This window comes from Nomascus leucogenys, chromosome 22a (genome assembly GCF_006542625.1).
Source record: "Nomascus leucogenys isolate Asia chromosome 22a, Asia_NLE_v1, whole genome shotgun sequence".
Taxonomy (NCBI): domain Eukaryota; kingdom Metazoa; phylum Chordata; class Mammalia; order Primates; family Hylobatidae; genus Nomascus; species Nomascus leucogenys.
This window is the reverse complement of record NC_044402.1, coordinates 3610146-3631584: the sequence shown is the minus strand read 5'-3', so window position 1 is coordinate 3631584 and position 21439 is coordinate 3610146. Positions and strand designations below refer to the sequence as shown.

Below are 21439 nucleotides of genomic sequence, written 5' to 3'. Positions count from 1 at the left end.
GCCGGGCGTGGTGGCGGGCGCCTGTAGTCCCAGCTACTCGGAGAGGCTGAGGCAGGAGAATGGCGTGAACCCGGGAGGCGGAGCTTGCAGTGAGCCGAGATCGGGCCACTGCACTCCCTCTGGGTGACAGAGCAAGACTCCGTCTCAAAAAAAAAAAAAAAAAAAAAAAGAAAAACTTGGCTACTTATGCTATTTATTTTGTTAGTAATTTACTATCACACACATATTTTAAGTCACATATAAAATACATGAATATTGATATAATGCTTTTTCCACTATCCAACTTCATAAAAACAATTTTATTTGGACTCTTCATAAATATCTTCAACATCAGTGTCTTCTTCATCACAAAAATAGTTTATCAATCTAAAAATTTTCCATAGCACATCATCTTCAGTTTGGCCCAAATTGTAAGATAATACACCATCTAAATCATCTATGATGCTGTCACTAAAATTCTATTCCAAGTCATAAGTAGTCATTCATGTGACAGTAGGACAGTTGTTTTTTATCTGTCCTCTAGGTTTAATGTGATTTGTAAAATGTAACACTTGCTATGTTGCTTTCTTAGTGAGATAAACAAGGTTCATTTGTCCTGACATCTAACACAACCATTAGGTCAGACCCCCAGGAACAATTGGCTCAGTGTGGGCCGGCCTCTCCTTTTCTCCTGTTCCCCTCAGGGAACCTCTATAAGTATCTCAAACCAGCCCTGACTGAGGTCACCTCAGGCAAACATGCTCTCTTAAACAGCGTTTTGTTGTTCAGAAGGAAGGAAATGAATGAGCATCCTGGAAAATGGTAGGAGCTTCCCTCACATGCAGGGGAGTACTTTGGAGGGAAAGCTCTGCCTTAAGAGGCATGGAACAGAATGTCGAGCAACAGCAGATCTGGGGAGCAGAGAGGCCCCCTGAGCCAGCGGGCCTGCACACACATGCCCACGGCGGGGCTGGCTGCAGGCGCTCTGCAGCAGAGCTGCCCCTGCTGCCTCCCGCCACTCTCCCCCGATCACATGGTCACCCAGAGGGTCTGGGGCTTCCTTTCTTGTCTGCAGCCATGTTCTGAGTAGAGGAGCAGTCAGAAAAATGCCTCCTGGTGAGTGAAGTGACACTGTACTGTGTATTATATATAACTACAGCACTATGATGACTAATGATGTTGAGAACAACTAAGCATATATGAATTACAAGCCTTAAAAGAGGATCTTAGGTTAGCTTTCAAATTATTCTACGTACCTCGTATTAGCTCATAAATATTCATGTCCATAAGTTCACATATTAGTGCAAGAGAACCAGATTTTCTGTCACTGAAGAAGAAAGCAGGTTTTTAACATAAATTTTCTGGCCTTAATCAGAAAATATAATCCAATATTTAATTCATTTGTAAACATTTCTAATGAACATAAGGCACTCCCACATCAAACACTACAGTGTAAATGCTGAAACAGTAAAAGTTTTTATTTTAAATCAGTATTTCAGATAAAATTAACTAAAAATACTAGCAAAACCCAACTTTGAACAAAATTCTAGAAGTTGAAAACAGGTATGTCTTGAAAATACATAATTAATGATCAGCAGAAAAAAGAAAAAGGTTGGGGAGTTGGGTAAGCAAAACAATGAAAGAGGCCAGGCGTGGTGGCACACGCCTGTAATCCCAACACTTTGGGAGGCTGAGGTGGTCGATCACTTCAGGTTAGGAGTTTGAGACCAGCCTGGCCAACATGGTGAAACCCCATCTCTACTACAAATACAAAAGCTGGGTGTGTTGGCATGTGCCTGTAGTCCCAGCTGCTCGGGAGGCTGAAGGAGGAGAATAGCTTAAACCCAGGAGGCGGAGGTTGCAGTGAGCCGAGATCGCACCACTGTACTCCAGCCTGGGCAACAGAGTGAGACCCTGTCTCAAAAAAAAAGAAAGAAAGAAAGAAAGAAGAAAGAAAGAAAGAAAGAAAGAAAGAAAGAAAGAAAGAAAGAAAGAAAGAAAAGAAAGAAAGAAAGAAAATTAATTCGTGCTCCATGACTGCAAATTTAATTTTAATTTAGCTAAATTCCTTCCATATAATTGGGATAAATCACAATGGGAGAGTAAAAACCAAAAATCAGTCAGGGGAAAAAGAGAGAAACAAGGCACATCACAAGTGTGTGGTATCAACGCTGACACAGAATGGGGACAGACTGCTGGCTGAGCCACCAACTTCTCCTGAGTTCAAGCAGGCCCTTAAAGGGTTCCCGGAGTCCTAAGCAAGAGCCTGTATCACCCCAGACCCTACTCTGGGTGCCTCCAATATGGCTGGAAGGGGTCTCGGTTGCTACGAGGCCCATGTGAGATTCTAGTACTTTGTAAAGCGTGTGGAAAGTGCATGACGTGCGTGCAGTGTTGAGACTATTACATACAAACTGCAGTCTCTGGACCTGGCCCAAATTGACTTCTAAGAACACTACAGGCCAGGAACCCACACAGTTATAACAAGACATTTCATTTTGAGTTTAAAACTGTTTCATTTTCTGATAAAATCTACCAGACTTTAACTGGCAATGGAGTTTAACTGGAGTTCCTTGGCCAATCTTACAGGCCAGGCTCCCTCCGGAGCCACAGCGAAGCTTCTACACTGAGGTGCACCCTCTCAGAGTGGCAGTGCCATTCCAGCCCACAGCAAAGAAGGTCCCAAAACCCTGTAGCCTGACTCCCTAGTTCAGTGAGGTCTGTAAGCACAGCACAGAGCTGTCAGGAAGAAGGCTTCCCAGGCTCAGGCAGGCACCGAGGGACAAGCTGTGCTCTGCCTTTTTGATTGATAGATAAGCCTTATGGAAACTATTCTATAATTAGAACAGAAATGAAAAATCCCCAGAAATGTTATCAATTACAGTAAGAAAGACTACAGGAGACTGTTCAGAAACGGCAACTGGCAGGGACAGAGTGAGAATGTACAATCCCTGAAATAACACAAACAGTGCTTTCCCATAGGTCAGAATTCACACTCAAGACCTCAGCAGCTTAACTGAGCTCCAGGAGATGAACTGTTTGCATGACGGATGCTTTTATGATGTGGAGTCACCTAAATGAAGGCATTTCCACATTAATTAAGAATCAGATGCTGGCCAGGCACAGTGGCTCATGCCTGTAATCCCAGCATTTTGGGAGACCAAGGTGGGCGGATAACCTGAGGTCAGGAGTTTGAAACCAACCTGGCTGACATGGTGAAACCCCATCTCTACTAAAAATACAAAAATTAGCTGGGCATGGTGGCGGGTGCCTGTGACCCCAGCTACTGGGGAGGCTGAGGCAGGAGGTGGCTTGAACCAGGGAGGCGGAGTTTGTTGTGAGCCGAGATCACGCCACTGCACTCCAGCCTGGGTGACAGCGAGACAGAGACTCCTTCTCAAAAAATAATAATAATAAAAAAGAATCAGATGTACATTTTTCCAAATAAAAATGTGATGTAAGATGAAGTAAAAATGGTTACTCTCTGAGCTACAAAGAAAATATTCAAAATGGCTACCATGGTTTTCTTTCTTAAAAAGAGATTATTTTCATCAAATTTAGATAACTTTTCAAGCGCCAAATATACTTACAAAACCACTTCATGCAACATAAGAATGTTTGGGTGCGGATTCAGGCGCCTCAGTGCTTGGATCTCTCGTAGGTTGTTGACTTGCTCAATACTATCGTGTAGGTAAAAATGGATAGCTCATTCACAGTTTAGGTCAACTTCAAAATTAGAGTTACTTATTATCCAGGATCACAATTTTAAAACTCACAAATATTTCAAGCAAGTTAATCAGGTTTTATTCCTCCCATTAGAAACTGAAGTTAAGCATACCTCATTGCTGCATTAAAAAATCAAGGTTCTTATAGCTAGAACATATGTTAAAATTTTTCCCATCTAAGATCCTGAAAGAATACTTGGTAGTTTATTTTACATATTAACAAACATAAAAATATACATTAAAACATGATTAAATTAATAAGATTAATAATTAAGATTTAGTCTTCAGTTTATAGATACACTATCTGAAAATGAGCATTTCAAAGTTCCAAGAAAAGACCCACCCCTCCTTTTTTTTTTTTTTTTTTTTTTTTTTTTTTTTGAGACAAAGCCTCACTGTCATCCAGGCTGGAGTGCAATCATGTCTCACTGGAGCCTCAACCTTCCAGGCTCAGGTGATCCTCCCACCTTAGCCTCCTGAGTATCTGGGACCACAGGTGCATCCCACTATGCCCTCTCCAACTCCCAGGCTCAAATGATCTGCCCGCCTCAGCCACCCAAAGTACTGTGATTACAAAAGTGAGCCACTGTGCCCGGCCTCTTTCTTATCTTTAATGATGCTGTACTCTTTTTGATTTCTTTTTTCTTTTTTTTTTTTTCTTGAAACAGAGTTTCCCTCTTGTTGCCCAGGCTGGAGTGCCACGGTGTGATCTTGGCTCACTGCAACCTCTGCCTCCCAGGTTCAAGCGATTCTCCTGCCTCAGTCTCCCAAGTAGGTGGGACTACAGGCACCCACCACCATGCCTGGCTAATTTTTGTATTTTTAGTAGAGATGGAGTTCACCATATTGGCCAGGCTGGTCTCAAACTCCTGACCTCAGGTGATCTGCCCACCTTAGCCTCCCAAAGTGTGGGGATTACAGGTGTGAGCTACCACGCCCGGCCCTTTTTTCCATTTCATTCACTTGCTGACAAGCATTCTCTTGGCAGGTGTGCCTTACTGCAGGCTCTTCTTTATGAAGACTGCTCTGCCAATACAAATCATGCCAATACAGTGCAATCAGGCCCAAGGCCTGAGGCTAGCTGTCCCTGCCCTCTGGACAGACCTCTTTTGAGAATGCCACTTCACCACGGTAGGCCCATGGGGTCACACCTAATTGAATAATTCAATTCACCAGAAATTTTCATCTCAGAGGCTCCAAAAGGAACTAATTGTGGGACTATTTTTTCAACTGGCAAATTCTGTTCTATCAATTTTTAACATATATTGGAAAGCTCAACATTTGTTTGGTTATTTGAAGAGTAGTTATACCCAGTAGTAGTACAGGTGTAGTTTTAAATCAATATGGCTGAGGCCGGGTGTGGTCGCTCATGCCTGTAATCCCAGCACTTTGGGAGGCCAAGGCAGGTGGATCACCTGAGGTCAGGAGTTCCAGACCAGCCTGGCCAACATGGTGAAACCCTGTCTCTACTAAAAATACAAAAATCAGCCGGTCGCAGTGGCACGTGCCTGTAATCCCAGCCACTTGGGAGGCTGAGGCAGGAGAATCGCTTGAACCCTGGAGGTGGAGGCTGCAGTAAGCCAAGATTATGACATTACACTCCAGCCTGGGCAACAGAGTGAGACTCCATCTCAAAAAAAAAAAAAAATATATATATATATATATATATATATGTCTGAATATTTTAAGTCACTCTCATGTTAGCCAACAAATAGAAGCCTGATATTTAAGAAGAGCCTGAAAACAGAATAGCCTGAAGAGTCTAAGAATATTTTTGGACTAAAAGTTCTAGCCCCCATTTTCATTTCTATCCTGTATTTCCTCCCTCACATCCAAGTTGATATTCAAAGTGTTAGCAACTCGCACCCCAGGTCCACAACCAATCAGAAAAGACACAGCCCGCCATGCTGGAGCCGGGTCCTCAAAGTGGCCAGAACTAGGGAGTGCTGAACAAGGGGGCCAGGTGAGACTCAGGAAGGTCAGGACAGCAGCTATTTACCAATGAATACAAATCATTCAATATTCTACAATGCACAGAACAGCAAAAAACAATTCCAGGCCAAAATGCCAACAGTGTTGAGATAGAGAAATCCTGCTTCAGGTGGAAAGAGCAAGAAGCTAACAAGCTAGCAGTCGTTCCAATTTTTGAACACCCTATCTGAAAAACTTAGTTTTTAGAACTGGGCAGCCAAACAGCCATGCTATTTACACAAATATCCACTCTTCTCCTCTGTAATAGGAAAACCAGTTATCACACCCCAAAACATATTTTGCTTATTGTAGATAGGATTCTTTCATGTCTTCACAGGCATTCACTGAGAAATAATGAACTAAGACAAACATTTAGAAAGGCACATTTTCCTGGATATTGCTAGATACCAGGATCTAGCAATTGTTCAAATAACAGTGCTTAATAAAATTCAAATCAACTCTGTTCCCTCTTTTAAAATCATGAAAAAAAAAATCTAAAAAAACCTGGAAGTAAACTACTTTTCTTTGCCTTGGAGTTGCATTGAATTTTGTGGTCAGGTGACATTCAGTTTGTTTTTGTTTATTGTTCTGCTGGAAACAAAATACTACAGAACTGAATGTAAGAGGAATGTAGGCAGCCTTTGCTCCGAAAAGAACCAGATAACATTTACCATAAGTGGAATCTACAAATGGAACAAATTATGACCACCAGGACTCAGACTTTTAAAAAAATTTAAAGATTGGCCGGGCGCGGTGGCTCATGCCTGTAATCCCAGCACTTTGGGAGGCTGAGGCGGGCGGATCATGAGGTCAGGAGATCGAGACCATCCTGGCTAACACAGTGAAACCCCGTCTCTACTAAAAAAATACAAAAAATTAGCCGGGCATGCTGGTGGGCGCCTGTAGTCCCAGCTACTCTGGAGGCTTGAGGCAGGAGAATGGCGTAAACCAGGGAGGTGGAGCTTGCGGTGAGCCGAGATCGTGCCACTGCACTCCAGCCTGGACAACAGTGTGAGACTCCATCTCAAAAAAAAAAAAAAAAAAAGAAAAATTATGTAAAGATCAACTATGAAATTTCAACATTTCATTTTATTGGATGAATTTTATGGAAAATAAGTTTATCTAACCAATACAATCTATATGAAGAAAGTCCTCAAAGTGAAGGGGAGGAAGAAATGGTTATATTAATATTAGACAAAATAGACTGCAAAATAAGGATTACTACTACTGATGATTTCATGATGATAAAAAAAGAGTCAACACATTAGGAAGCAATGACAACTGTAAATGTGTATGTGTCAAATAAGAGAATTTCTTTTTTTGAGACAAAATCTTGCTCTGTCATCCAGGCTGGAGTGCAATGGCACAATCTAGACTCACTGCAACCTCTACCTCCCAGGTGCAAGCTATTGTCCTGCCTCAGCCTCCTGAGTAGCTGGGATTACAGGTGCCCACCACCATCCCAGGCTATTTTTGTATTTTTAGTAGAGACGAGGTTTCATCACCTTGACCAGGCTGGTCTCGAACCCCCAACCTCAGGTGATCCACCCGCCTCGGCCTCCCAAAGTGATGAGCCACCACAACCAGCTTTTTTTTTTTTTGAGACAGAGTCTTGCTCTGTTGACCAGGCTAGAGTGCAGCGGTGTGATCTTGGCTCACTGCAATCTCCATCTCCTGGGTTCAAGTGATTCTCCTGCCTCAGCCTCCCAAGTAGTGGGATTATAGGCACCTGCCACCACGCCTGGCTGATTCTTATATTTTCAGTAGAGACAAGGTTTCACCATGTTGGCCAGGCTGGTTTCAAACTCCTGATCTCAAGTGATCCACCTGCCTCAGCCTCCCAAAGTGCTGGGATTACAGGTGTGAGCCACTGTCCCTGGCCTAAATGAGAAAATTTTAATATACACAAAGGAAAAACTGACAATACTAAAGAAAGAGATGAAGATTTTAACACCCTACTCCCATAATTGATTGAACAATCTTTCAAAAAATCAGTAAAGATACAGAAGATCTTAACAGCATTATTAACTACCTGTCCTAATTGACATTTATAGAACAGTATATTCAACAACTGTATATAAAATATTCTTTTCAAATATATATGAAACATTCATCCATATAGATAATGTGCTGACCATAAGGTAAGTCTCAATACATTTCAAAAGACTGCAAACTTTACACAACATGTTCTCAGACCACTATAGATTAAATTAGAAATCAGTATAGTAAGTTACCTAGAAAAGCCTCAAATATTTGGAAATTAAACAGTAAAGAAGAAATCACAAGGGAAATTAGAAAACATTTCAAGCCAAATAAAGCACAACATACAGAAATTTATGAGATGCAGCTAAAACAGGATTTAGAAAGATATTTATGTGTAAACACTAAAGGAAGAAAGGGCTAAAATCAATTATCTAAATGTCCCCCTTGGCCGGGTGCAGGGGCTCACGCCTGTAATCCCAAGATTTTGGGAGGCCGAAGCAGGTAGATCACTTGAGGTCAGGAGTTTCAGACCAGCCTGGCCAACATGGTGAAACCCTGTCTCTACTAAAAATATAATAATCAGCCAGGCATGGTGGCAGATGCCTGTAATCTCAGCTACTTGGGAGGCTGAGGCAGGAGAATCGCTTGAACCTGGGAGGCAAAAGTTGCAGTGAGCCCAAGATTCTGCCTCTGCACTCCAGCCTGGGAAACAGAGCAAGACTCTGTCTCAAAAATAAATAAATAAATAAATGTCCCCCTTAAGAAGGTAGAAAAAGAAGAGTAAATTAAATATCTTAAGTGGAAGAAAAGCAACAGTAAAGAGGAACAGAAATCAATGAAATAGAAAACAAATAGAGAAAATCAACAAAGCCAAAAGATGGCTCTTTAAAAAGAAAGAGCCATCTTTTGGCTTTGTTGATTTTCTCTATTTGAAATTGATAAACTCCCAGTAAGGCTGATGGAGAAAAAAAGACATCAAACACTAATATCACCAACCAGTATCAGGAATGAAAAAGAGGATCACTACAGTTAGATATTTTAAAAATAGGCCAGGAATGGTGGCTCATACCTATAATCCTAGCACTTTGGGAGGCTAAGGCTGGAGGATGGCTTGAGCCCAGGAGTTCAAAGCTGCAGTGAGCTATAATCACGCCACTGCACTCCAGCCCAGGCGACAGAGCAAGACACCAGGAGACACCACTGTCTCCAACAGAATTAAAAAATAATAGGCGGGGCCCAGTGGCTCACGCCTGTAATCCCAGCACTTTGGAAGGCCAAGGCGGGTGGATCACGAGGTCAGGAGTTCGAGACCAGCCTGGCCAACACAGTGAAACCCTGTCTCTACTAAAAATACAAAAATTAGCCAAGCGTGGTGGCAGGGTGCCTGTAATTCCAGCTCCTTGGGAGGCTAAGGCAGGAGAATCAGTTGAACCTGGGAGGCAGAGGTTGCAGCGAGGCGAGATTGTGCCATTGCACTCCAGCCTGGGCAACAAGAGCAAGACTCCATCTCAAAAAAAAAAAAAAAAATTAAATAATAATAATGAGAGTATTACAAATAACTGTATGCCAATAAATATGACAATTTAGGGTAGAGAAACAAATTCCTCAAAAAACACAGTTACCAAATCTGATACAAAATAAAACTGGAAATTGAAACAGCCCTATTTAATAAAATAGCCCTATTTTATTTTTATTAGTTGTTATCAAAAACCTCCCAACAGATGATGAAAGTGTTCTAAAATGGAATTGTGGTGACAGTTGTGCAGCCGTATAAATGTCCTGAAACTCACAATAGCTGAATTTTAAGAAAGGAAAATTATACTTCAGGCTGGGCACAGTGGCTCACGCCTATAATCCAACACTTTGGGAGGCCGAGGCGGGTGGATAACCTGAGGTCAGGAGTTTGAGACCAGCTTGGCCAACATGATGAAACCCCATCTCTATTAAAAATACAAAAATTAGTGGTGGCGGGTGCCTGTAATCCCTGCTACTCAGGAGGCTGAGGCAGGAGAATTGCCTGAACTCAGGAGGCAGAGGTTGCAGCAAGCCAAGACTGCACCACTGCATTCCAGCCTGGATGACAGAGCGAGACTCCATCTCAAAAGAAACAAAAGGAAATCATCCTTCAATAAAGCTTTTAAAAGATCATACGGAAATCCTTCAAAATTATTTGGCACAGTTCTATTTTTTTTTCTTTAATATTCCTTGATACAGATGTGCCTTGAGGTCATTCCTTGTTCCACCACTTCACTGTGATCCCATCTTTTTATCACTACGAATGATGTTATAATAAACATCATTGTGGGGGGGACCTTCCCCACAAGGAAAACTCCTAGACCAGACAATTTCACTGGTGAATTATTTCAAACATTTAAAAAAGAAATACTCTTACACAAACTTTCTCAGCAAAAAAAGGAGGAATGAACACTTCCCAACTTGTTCTGTTAGACCTGAAAACCTTTATACCAAAACCTAACAAAAACTTTTTTTTTTTAAGACAGATTCTCACTCTGTTGCCCAGGCTGGAGTGCACTGGCGCAACCTCCGCTCACTGCAAACTCCGCCTCCGGGGTTCAAGCCATTCTTGTGCCTCAGCCTCCTGAGTAACTGGGATTACAGGCATGCACTACCACGCCCACCTAATTTTTGTAGTTTTGGTAGAAACAAGAGTTTTGCCGTGTTGGCAAGGCTAGTTTCAAACTCCTGGCCTCAAGTGATCCATCCACCTCAGCCTCTCAAAGTGCTGGGAATACAGGTGTGAGCCACTGCACCCAGCCGCAAAACCTAATAAAGACTTTTTTATTTTTCTTTTTTTCTTTTTTGAGACAGGGTCTCACTCTGTGGCCCAGGCTGGAGTGCGGTAGTGTAATCACTGCTTACTGCAGCCTTGACCTCCTGATCTTAAGCCACCCTCCCACCTCAGCCTCCCAAGTGGCTGGGACCACAGGTGCCTGCCACCATGCCCAGCTGTTTTTTATTTGTAGAAACAAGGTCTTGTCTTGTCCAGGCTGGTCTCAAACTCCTGGGCTTAAGCCATCCTCCCACCTCAGCCTCCCAGTGTGCTGGGATTAAAGGTATGAGATACCTCGCCTAACTCCGTAACAAAGACTTTTATATAATAAGAAAAGTATAGGTCAAGCATGGTAGCTCACGCCTGTAATCCTAGCGCTTTGGGAGGCCAAGTCTGGTGAATTGCCTGAGGTCAGGAGTTCAAGACCAGCCTGGCCAACATGGCAAAACCCCATCTCTACTAAAAATACAAAAATTAGCCAGGCATGGTGGCACGCGCCTGTAATCCCAGCTACTTGGGAGGCTGAGGCAGAATTGCTTGAGGCGGAGGTTGTAGTGAGCCAAGATCATGCCACCGCACTCCAGCCTGTGCGGCACAGTGAGACTCCATCACGAAAAAAATAAAAGTATCCCTTATAAGTACAAATACAAAAATACTTGACAAAATACTATCAAATCCAGCAATATGTAAAACTGATCATATGTTATGACTAAGTGGGGAATCCCAGCTATACTGGGAATGCAAGGTTATTATTCAAAAATGAATCAATGTTATCCACCATAGTAAAAGAAAAAGGAAAAAATAATAATGCCAAAAAGTCATTTGACGGAATTCAATACCAATTCAGGACAAAAATTCTCAGCAAGCTATTCATGAAAGGGAACTCTGTCAATTTGATAAAAGACATATACAGCTAACATCATGCTTCTAATGTTGAAATGCTGAACACTTCCCCACTACTTGCATTCAATATTGTACTGGAAATCTGAGCTAGTGGGAAAGGCTAGAAAAAAGTCATGGGCCAGGCACAGTGGCTCACGCCTATAATCCCAGCACTCTGGGAGGCCAAGGTGGGCAGATTGCAAAGTCAGGAGTTCGAGACCAGCCTGGCCAATATGGTTAAACCCTGTCTCCACTTAAAATACAAAAATTAGCCAGGCATGGTGGTGGGCACCTGTAGTCCCAGCTACTTGGGAGGCTGAGGCAGGAGAATCACTTGAACCTGGGAGGCGGAGGTTGCAGTGAGCTGAGATCATGCCACTGCACTCCAGCCTGGACAACAGAGCAAAACTCCGTCTCAAAAAAAAAAAAAAAAAAGTCATCAGCATTAGGAAAGAAGAGTAAAACTGTCTCTATTTGCAGGTGACATATTTCTTTAAGTAAAAAAATCCTAAGAAAGCAACCAAAACATACTAGAACAAAAAAATAATAATAAGTGAATCCTGAGAAATTTCTCAAAATACAAAGTAAATAAAAATTAATTGCATTTCTACATACTTATGGCTAACAATGGGAAATAAATGTTTAAAATTTCTTTTATAATAATGTTATAAAACACAAAACATTTAGATATAAATTTAACAAAAGACATGTAAGATCTTTTCCATGAAACTACAGAACAGCTGAAACCGTCCAGGCAAGGTGGCTCACACCTATAATCTGAGCACTTTGGGAGGCCAAGGTGGGCAGATCACCTGAGGTCAGGAGTTCGAGACCAGCCTGGCCAACATGACAAAACCTTGTCACTACTAAAAATACAAAAATTAGCTGGGCATGGTGACACGTGCCTATAATCCCAGCTACTTGGCAGGCTGAGGCAGGAGAATCTCTAGAACCTGTGAACCCGGAAGGCAGAGGTTGCAGTGAGCTGAGATCATGCCATTACACTCCAGCCTGGGCAACAAGAGCAAAACTCCGTCTCAAAAACAAAAACAAAAACAAAACATAGCTGAAACTAAAGCAAACTGAAATAAATGGAGAGATAGTTATACCATGTTTATGAATTGCAAAGTTCAATATTGCTAAGATATGCATTCTCTCTCAAATTGAACGATAGATTCAATACAATCCTATTCATAATCTCAATAGGTATTTTGTTGTTGTTGTTGTTTTTGAGACGAAGTCTCACTCTGTCCCCCAGTCTGGAGTGCAGTGGCACGATCTCCACTCACTGCAAGCTCCACCTCCCGGGTTCACGCCATTCTCCTGCCTCAGCCTCCCAAGTAGCTGGGACTACAGGCGCCCGCCACTACACCTGGCTAATTTTTTGTATTTTTAGTAGAGATGGGGTTTCACCGTGTTAGCCAGGATGGTCTTGACCTCCTGACCTCATGATCTGCCCATCTTGGCCTCCCAAAGTGCTGGGATTACAGGCGTGAGCCACCGCATCCGACTTATTTATTTATTTTTTTTTGAGACAGGTTCTCACTCTGTCACCCAGGTTGGCGTGCAGCTGCATGATCTTGGCTCACTGAAGCCTCCACCTCCCAGGCTCAAGCAATCCTCCCACCTCAGCCTCCCAAGCAGCTGCAACTACAGGTGTGTGCCACTACACCTGGCTAATTTTTGTATTTTCAGTCGAGACAGGGTTTCACCATGTTGTCCAGGCTGGTCTTGAACTCCTGGGCTCAAGTGATCAGCCCACCTCAGCCTCCTAAAATGCTGGGATTACAGGCGTGAGACACTGTGCCTGGCTGGTTTTATTTTTTAATAGAATTGATGAGCTATATTCCTAGAATCCTCACAGAAAAAAAAAAAATTGAGCTGATTTTAAAACGTATATGGATGTACGGAGGACCTAGAGTAGGCAAAATTGTCTTTAAAAAGATGAAGAGGCTGGGCATGGTAACTCGCGCCTGTAATCCCAGCACTTTGGGAGGACGAGGCAGGCATATCACCTGAGGTCAAGAGTTTGAGACCAGCCTGGCCAACATGGTGAAACCCTGTCCTGACTAAACATACAAAAATTAGCCAGGCGTGGTGGTGGGCGCCTGTAATCCCAGCTACACAGGAGGCTGAGGCAGGAGAATTGCTTGAAACCAGGAGGTGGAGGTTGCAGTGAGCCGAGATTGCACCATTGCACTCCAGCCTGCGTGACAGAATGAGACTGTGTCTCAAAAAAAAAAAAAAGAAAAAAAGAAAAACTTTTAGTATCTGACTTCAAAACTTACTGTTGAGCTACATTAATCAAAACAGTATGGTATTGGGCATAATGACAGTCAAAGAGAGCAATGCAACAGAATAGAGAGTCCAAAACAGACCTATACTTTTACAGTCAATTAGCTTTTGACAAAATAATCTACTGAAGGCAAGGAAAGTCTTTTTTTAACAAATGATGCTGGAACAACTGGATATTCATTTGGGGGAAAAAAGATGATGCTTGATCCCTACTGCTCACCATTCACAAAAATTAATTTAAGATGGATCGGACGGGTGCAGTGGCTCATGCCTGTAATCCTAGCACTTTGGGAGGCTGAGGTGGGTGGATCGCGAGGTCAGGAGCTCGAGACCATCCTGGCTAACACAGTGAAACCCCATCTCTATTAAAAATACAAAAAATTAGCCAGGCGTGGTGGCGGGTGCCTGTGGTCCCAGCTACTCAGGAGGCTGAGGCAGGAGAATGGAGTGAACCCGGGAGGTGGAGCGTGCAGTAAGCAGAGACAGCGCCACCGCAGTCCAGCCTGGGCGAAAGAGCGAGACTCCATCTCAAAAAAAAAAAAAAAAGGCCGGGCGCGGTGGCTCACGCTTGTAATCCCAGCACTTTGGGAGGCCGAGGCGGGCGGATCACAAGGTCACGAGATCGAGACCACGGTGAAACCCCGTCTCTACTAAAAAATACAAAAAAAAAAATTAGCCGGGCGTGGTGGCGGGCGCCTGTAGTCCCAGCTACTCGGAGAGGCTGAGGCAGGAGAATGGCGTGAACCCGGGAGGCGGAGCTTGCAGTGAGACGAGATTGCGCCACTGCACTCCAGCCTGGGTGAAAGAGCAAGACTCTGTCTCAAAAAAAAAAAAAAAAAAAAAAAAAAAGATGGATCACAGACCTAAATGTAAAAAGTTAAAGTGATAAAGTTTTTAGAAGAAAATACAGGAGAATATATTCACAACCTAGAAGTAGGCAAAAATTTCTTCTAAGACAGAAAACAAAAAACAATAACCACAAAAAAACTCCATAAATTGGACTTCACTGACATTAAAAAACTTCAGCACATGAAAAGATGCCATAAAGAAAATGGATAGACAAACCACAGACTTGGAGAAACTACCTGCAAAACATATTTGATAAAAGACTTCTATACAGAATATATAAAGAACTCCTAAATTCAATAAAAAGGCAAACAGCCTAATTTTCTTAATTATTTTTTCTTTTTTTCTCCCTTAGGATGGCTTGTTTCTTAAGGTCTAAATTCTTTTTTTTCTTTTTTTTGAGACAGAGTCTCGCTCTGTCACCCAGGCTGGAGTGCAGTGGCACAATCTCGGCTCACTGCAAGCTCCACCTCCCGGGTTCATGCCATTCTCCTGCCTCAGCCTCCTGAGTAGCTGGGACTACAGGTGCCCGCCACCACACCCGGCTAATTTTTTTGTATTTTTAGTAGAGACAGGGTTTCACTGTGTTAGCCAGGATGGTCTTGATCTCCTGAAGGTCTAAATTCTCTCTTTTTTTTTTTTTTTTTTTTTTTTTTTTTTTTTTTTTTTGAGATGGAGTCTCGCTCTGTCACCCAGGCTGGAGTGCAGTGGCGCGATCTCGGCTCACTGCAAGCTCCGCCTCCCGGGTTCACGTCATTCTCCTGCCTCAGCCTCTCTGAGTAGCTGGGACTACAGGCGCCCGCCACCACGCCCGGCTAATTTTTTGTATTTTTAGTAGAGACGGGGTTTCACCGTGGTCTCAATCTCCTGACCTCGTGATCCGCCCGCCTCGGCCTCCCAAAGTGCTGGGATTACAAGCGTGAGCCACCGCGCCCGGCCCTGAAGGTCTAAATTCTTAAAGGGGCAAAAACTTGGACAGGCAATTCATAAATGAAGATACATGAATGGCCAATAAGTACATGATCAGGTGTTCATCATTAGTCGTCGGGGAAGTAGAAACTAAAACTACCATGAGATAATTCCACACAATCACCAGAATGGCTTAAACTTAAAAGAATAACAACATCAAATGCTGGTGAGAATATGGAGCAACTGGAACTTTCATTCTTTGCCGGTGGAAATATAAAAAGCTATAGGCCGGGCATGGTGGCTCACACCTGTAATCCCAGCACTCTGGGAGGCCAAGGTGGGTGGATGACGAGGTCAGGAGATCGAGATCATCCTGGCAACATGGTGAAACCCCATCTCTACTAAAAATACAAAAAAAAACAAAATTAGCCGGGCATGGTGGTGGGTGCCTGTAGTCCCAGTTACTCAAGAGGCTGAGGCAAGAGAATGGCGTGAACCCAGGAGTCGGAGCTTGCAGTGAGCTGAGATAGCCAGCCTGGGCGACAGAGCGAGACTCTGTCTCAAATAAATAAATAAATAAATAAATAAAATTTTAAAAAAGTTACAATCACTTTGAGAAAAGGCTTGTCAGTTTCTTACAAAGTTAAACATATACCTACCCTTTGACCCAGTGATTCTGTTTCTAGGTAACTGCCTAAGAAAAAATGAAAACATACAAAAAATTAGCCGGGTATGGTGGTGCATGCCTGTAATCCCAGCTACTCTGGAGGCTGAGGCAGAAGAATTGCTTGAACACAGGAGGTGGAGGTTGTGGTGAACTGAGATCATGCCAATGCACTCCAGCCTGGGCAACAAGAGCGAAACTCCGTCTCAAAAAAAAAAAAAAAAAAAGAAAAAATGAAAACATATACGCACAAGTAGAATTTCTATATTTCTTTTGTTGTTTTTTTGAGACAGGGTCTTGCTCTGTCACCTAGGCTGGAGTGCAGTGGTGTGATCATGGCTCATTGCAGCCGCAACTTCCAAGGCTCAAGCAATGCTCCCATCACAGCCTCTCAAGTAGCTAGGACTACAGGAGTGAGCCACTATGCCCTGGTCTTTTTTTTTTGGTAGAGAAAAAAAAGATACTAAAAGTCTTTCTTCATACGACATACAGACCAGGCTATATGTCATCCAGCCTGGTCTCAAACTCCTGGGCTCAAGCAATCCTCACGCCTCAGCCTCCCAAAGTGCTGGGATTACAGAAGCAAGCCACCACACCCAGCCTAAGAAGTCGAATTTCATAAGCAGCTTTATTCATGGTAGCCCAAAACTGGAAACTATCAAAAAGTCCATTAACAGGAAAATGGATAAAGAAATTGTGTTGTAGTCACAGATTGTAATGAATGTTGCTCAGCATTAAAAAGGCATAAACTGGCCAGGGGCAGTAGCTCACACCTATAATCCCAGCACTCTGGGAGACCGAAGCAGGTGGATCACCTGAGGTCAGGGGTTCAAGACCAGCCTGTCCAGTGAAACCACGTCACTACTAAAAACATAACAATTAGCTGGGTGTGGCGGCACAGGTCTGTAGTCCCAGCTACTCGGGAGGCTGAGGCAGGAGAACTGCTTGAACCTGGGAGGCAGAGGTTGCAGTGAGCTGAGATTGTGCCGCTGCACTCCAGCCTGGGCAACAGAGCAAGACTCTGTCTCAAAAAAAAAAAAAAAAAAAAGAGAGAAACTACTGAACAACAGTAATGATGAATCTCAAAGACATGATGCTGAGTTAAAGGAGGTGGACACAAGAGTACATACTAGTGACTGCCTGGGATGGCAGCGGGAAACTGAAAAGGAACAAGGAAGAACTTTCTAGGGTTATAGTAATGTTCTACATCTTGATTACACGAGAATATCCATTTGCCAAAATTGTACAGATAAACAATGTGCACTTCAAGGTATACAAATTTTGACTTTAAAAAACTGTATAACGTTGTAGATTGCATGTTTGTGTCCTCTAAAATTCATACGTTGAAACCCTAAACCCCCAATAGGATGATATGAGGAGGTGGGGCTTTTGAGAGGTAATTAGAGCACATGGCATTAGTGGCTCTAAGAAGAAATGCCAGGAAGACTCTAGAGAACATGCGTCCTCTCTCTCTGCTATCTGCCATTTGAGGACAAAGCAAGAGGGCCACCTGTAAATCCTAAAGCAAGCCCTCGCCAGATACCAGACCTGTCTGCCAGCATCTTAATCTCGCACTTATCACCCTCCAGAACTGTAAGAAATAAATGTGTGCTGTTTAAGCCACACAGAATACACTATAATTTGTTATAGCAGCCCAAACTATATGGAGACATATAATAATGACCAAGTAGAGGAAAGACACTGGGTGGAGGTATAGATTAAATAAAAATAGCAGGGATGTTGATTCTGGCTGCTGGATACCTAGGGCTACTGTTCATTTTGTATATGCTTGAGGTTTTTCACATTATACTCTTTTAAGTAGGAAAAAAAAAAAAAAAAAAAAAAAGGCTTTTAGAGAGACTAATAAATTCCTTGCCTTTGTTTTCATTTATAACCTTACACGGCAGACTTTTTGTTTTTGTAAAAGTAATTTGAGGACTGCTTAGAGGTGTGACTTGAGAAAAACCATGTACCACATCTAGACCTGACGTTGGCATCAGCGTCTGCAGCTGGGAAGAACGGTGGGAAGATCACCAGCTCAGGACCTACACAGACCTGGGCTCAGACTCGGCTCCACGACATGTAGGTTGGGTAGCAACGGGCCAGGTGGGGAACTTGATCTCTCCAAATTTCAATTCTCTAGTCTGAAAGATGTAACAATGCATCTTCCTCCCAGGGCCACAGTGAGGATTCAATGACACATGCATATAATTCACCTAGTACTGTTCATGACACCAGATATGTAGTGAACAACTGCGGTAATCTTAACTATTATTATCTCACATCCATCTCCAAAATAGTCTTCAAGCTCTGCTAACTTGTATTATCTGTTACGGAAAAACTGATTTACATAGCAAGTTTCTTTATTACGGTGTGCCAGCACTGCACTAAGTGCTTCACCTGCATTATTTAATTTGACCCTCACAACAATCTTAGGGGGTAGCTACTGTGGTTATCCCCATTGTATAAAGAAAGAAACACAGGCACAGAGAAATTATCGAATTGTCCAAGATCACATTAACTAAAGTGGAAGAACTACTAGTTCTGACCTTTAGAGTCAGAGCTAGTAACCCTACACTGAACCCCAGGTTTAGCAGACTTGTGCCAATGGCACTGCCTCGGGGCACAAAGGGAGATCCTATAAATACAAAACTAGGGATTTTTTTTTTAAGAGACTCACTCCATTTCTTCTATTTCTATAGGAAAAATATAGACTAAAAGCATAACAAAAGAGAACCGTTTTTTGTTGTTGTTTGAGACAGGGTCTTGCTCTGTCACCCAGGCTGGAGTGCAGTGGCACAATCAGGGCTCACTGCAACCTCAACCTCAACCTCCAGGACTCAAGCGATCCCCCTACTTCACCCTCCTGAGTAGCAAGGACTACAGGCGCCACCACTATGCCCAGCTAATTTTTTTATTTCTTTTTTTGGTAGAGCAAGGGTTTTGCCATGTTGCCCAGGCTGGTCTTGAACTTCCAGGCTCAACTGATCTGCCCACCTTGTCCTCCCAAAGTGCTGGGATTACAGGTGTGAGAGCCACTTGTGCCCAAAGAGAGCCTATTCTTAATTGTGTACTTTTGGCGAGTATTGGTGGAGGAAAATTCTGAGGATATGCCAGAAAAGATACCAAAACGACTCAGTTCTGTTGAGGCCTCAGACAAGTAACTAACTTCCTTATCCCTAAGTCCTTGAGTGACTCAAAAGGCAAACAATGCTCAGGAGTGAAAGTGCCCTCCCTGCGGCACTATTCACAATAGCAAAGACTTGGAACCAAACCAAATGTCCAACAACGATAGACTGGATTAAGAAAATGTGGCACATATACATCATGGAATACTATGCAGCCATAAAACATGATGAGTTCATATCCTTTGTAGGGACATGGATGAAACTGGAAAACATCATTCTCAGTAAACTATCACAAGGACAAAAAACCAAACACCACATGTTCTTACTCATAGGTGAGAATTGAACAATGAGAACTCATGGACACAGGAAGGGGAACATCACACTCCGGCGACTGTTGTGGGTTGGGGGGAGGGGGGAGGGACAGCATTAGGAGATATACCTAATGCTAAATGACGAGTTAATGGGTGCAGCAAACCAACATGGCACATGGATACATATGTAACAAACCTGCACATTGTGCACATGTACCCTAAAACCTAAAGTATAATAATAAAATTAAAAAAAAAAAAAAGAAAGTGCCCTCCCTGCCACAGTACTAATCCATTATGTGTATTTTTTTTACCTTTCTTTAACTTCATATTAACTAAGATTACTGCAAAAGCCATCTGTTTCTATTTGAATTAAAGCAGAGGAAAGGAGCAGAAGTAATACTGGAGGGGGTAGGGGTCAGAGGCTCCAAATACCAACCTCATGCTGCCCAAGTGACTCAGTGTGACTTTCTGCTACTAATGCTTCACATTCCTCACACCACCCACATAACTGTGCAAGGTGACTCTGAGGATTCATTTATACAATGATAAGTAAGCAGAAACGGATTTTTGCGTGTGTGTGGTTACCTAACGGACATGGTTTCCTGGTGGTGAGGCACATCCTAGATCTGCTTTCTGCCAAATCCTTCACACACCAAAAGTGCCTGGTCCAGCGGAATTTTGGCTTCCTTGTCAAGGAAGGCAGAGTGAGACAGGGTCTCACTCTGTCGCCCAGGCTGGAGTTCAGTGGCACAAACACAACTCATTGCAGCATCACCTTCCTGGATTCAAAAGATCCTCCCACTTCAGCCTCCCAAGTAGATGGGACCACAGGCACACACTACCGTGCCCCGCTGATTTTTAAAATTTTTTTGTGGAGACAGAGTTTCTCTTTGTTGCCCGGGCTGGTCTCAAACTCCTGGGCTCAAGCGATTCTCCCACCTAGGCCTTCCAACGTGCTGGGATTACAAGGCATGAGCCACCATGCTGGGCCAACCTGTGGATGTGTTCTAATCAACTGCTTTTGAAGTTAAAGGCAAAGAACATAAATTGTTTCTGAAATACAGCGAATGATTATGCATACAGTAAGGAAGGCCATCATCCACTGCACATTTGCCATGTGCCCCACCTTGTTAGTTTTCTGTTCATTTCTTTGCTTAGTCGTCAAGCACTATGACAAGGAAGCCAAGATTCAGGTGGACCAGGCACTTTTGGTGTGTGAGGAATCTGGCAGATGGCAGACCCAGGATGTACTTCATCACTGGGAAACCATGTCCGTTACGTAACCACACAATCTTCCCAGGGGCTGAGGAGGCATGAGAAGGAACTTCAATAAACTGAGAGTTCTTCACCTGCTAGAGAACTGCTCCTTAGAACATTCTAAACTTATTTGATAGAGGCTGGACCCAGGACTGTAATCCTAGCACTTTGGGAGGCCAAGGCAAGTGGATCGCTTTGAGCTCAGAAGTTCGAGACCAGCCGCAATATGGCGAGATCCTGCCTCTACAAAAATATAAAAATTAGGCTGGGCATGGTGGCTCACACCTGTAATCCCTGCACTTTGGGAGGCCAAGGTGGGCAGATCACTTGAGGTCAGGAATCTGAGACCAGCCTGGCCAACATGGTGAAACCCTATCTCTACTAAAAATACAAAAATTAGCCGAGTGCTGTGACGCACGCCTGTAGTCCCAGATACTCGGGAGGCTGAGGCAGGAGAATTGCTTGAACCTGGGAGGCAGAGGTTGCAGTGAGCCAAGATCATGCCACTGCACTCCAGCCTAGGTGACAATGCGAGATTCTGTCTCAAAAAAAAAAAAATTACAACAATTATCTAGGCATTTGGTGGCTCGCACCTGTAGTCCCTGTTACTCATGAGGCTGAGGCTGAAGAATCACTTGAGCCCTGGAAGCAGAGGTTGTAGTGAGCTGAGATCACACCACTGCACTCTAGCCTGGGCA

General features: G+C 43.2%; 1 protein-coding gene across 5 annotated transcripts in view; it reads right to left on the bottom strand.

Annotated features, from left to right (window-relative positions):
• The window catches only part of MOK (MOK protein kinase), a 75134-nt gene that overhangs the window by 28750 nt on the left and 24945 nt on the right, over positions 1-21439 (bottom strand). For 3 of the 5 annotated variants that reach the window (XM_030803480.1, XM_030803482.1, XM_030803481.1), the window contains exons 3-4: positions 3570-3659; positions 1236-1306 (exon numbers count right to left, since the gene is read on the bottom strand). The exons of the other annotated variants lie outside the window; for them this stretch is intronic. In XM_030803480.1, coding sequence (XP_030659340.1) covers positions 1236-1306; positions 3570-3659 — 161 coding nt within the window. The remainder of the gene's footprint in view (positions 1-1235; positions 1307-3569; positions 3660-21439) is intronic. 5 annotated transcript variants of the gene reach the window in all.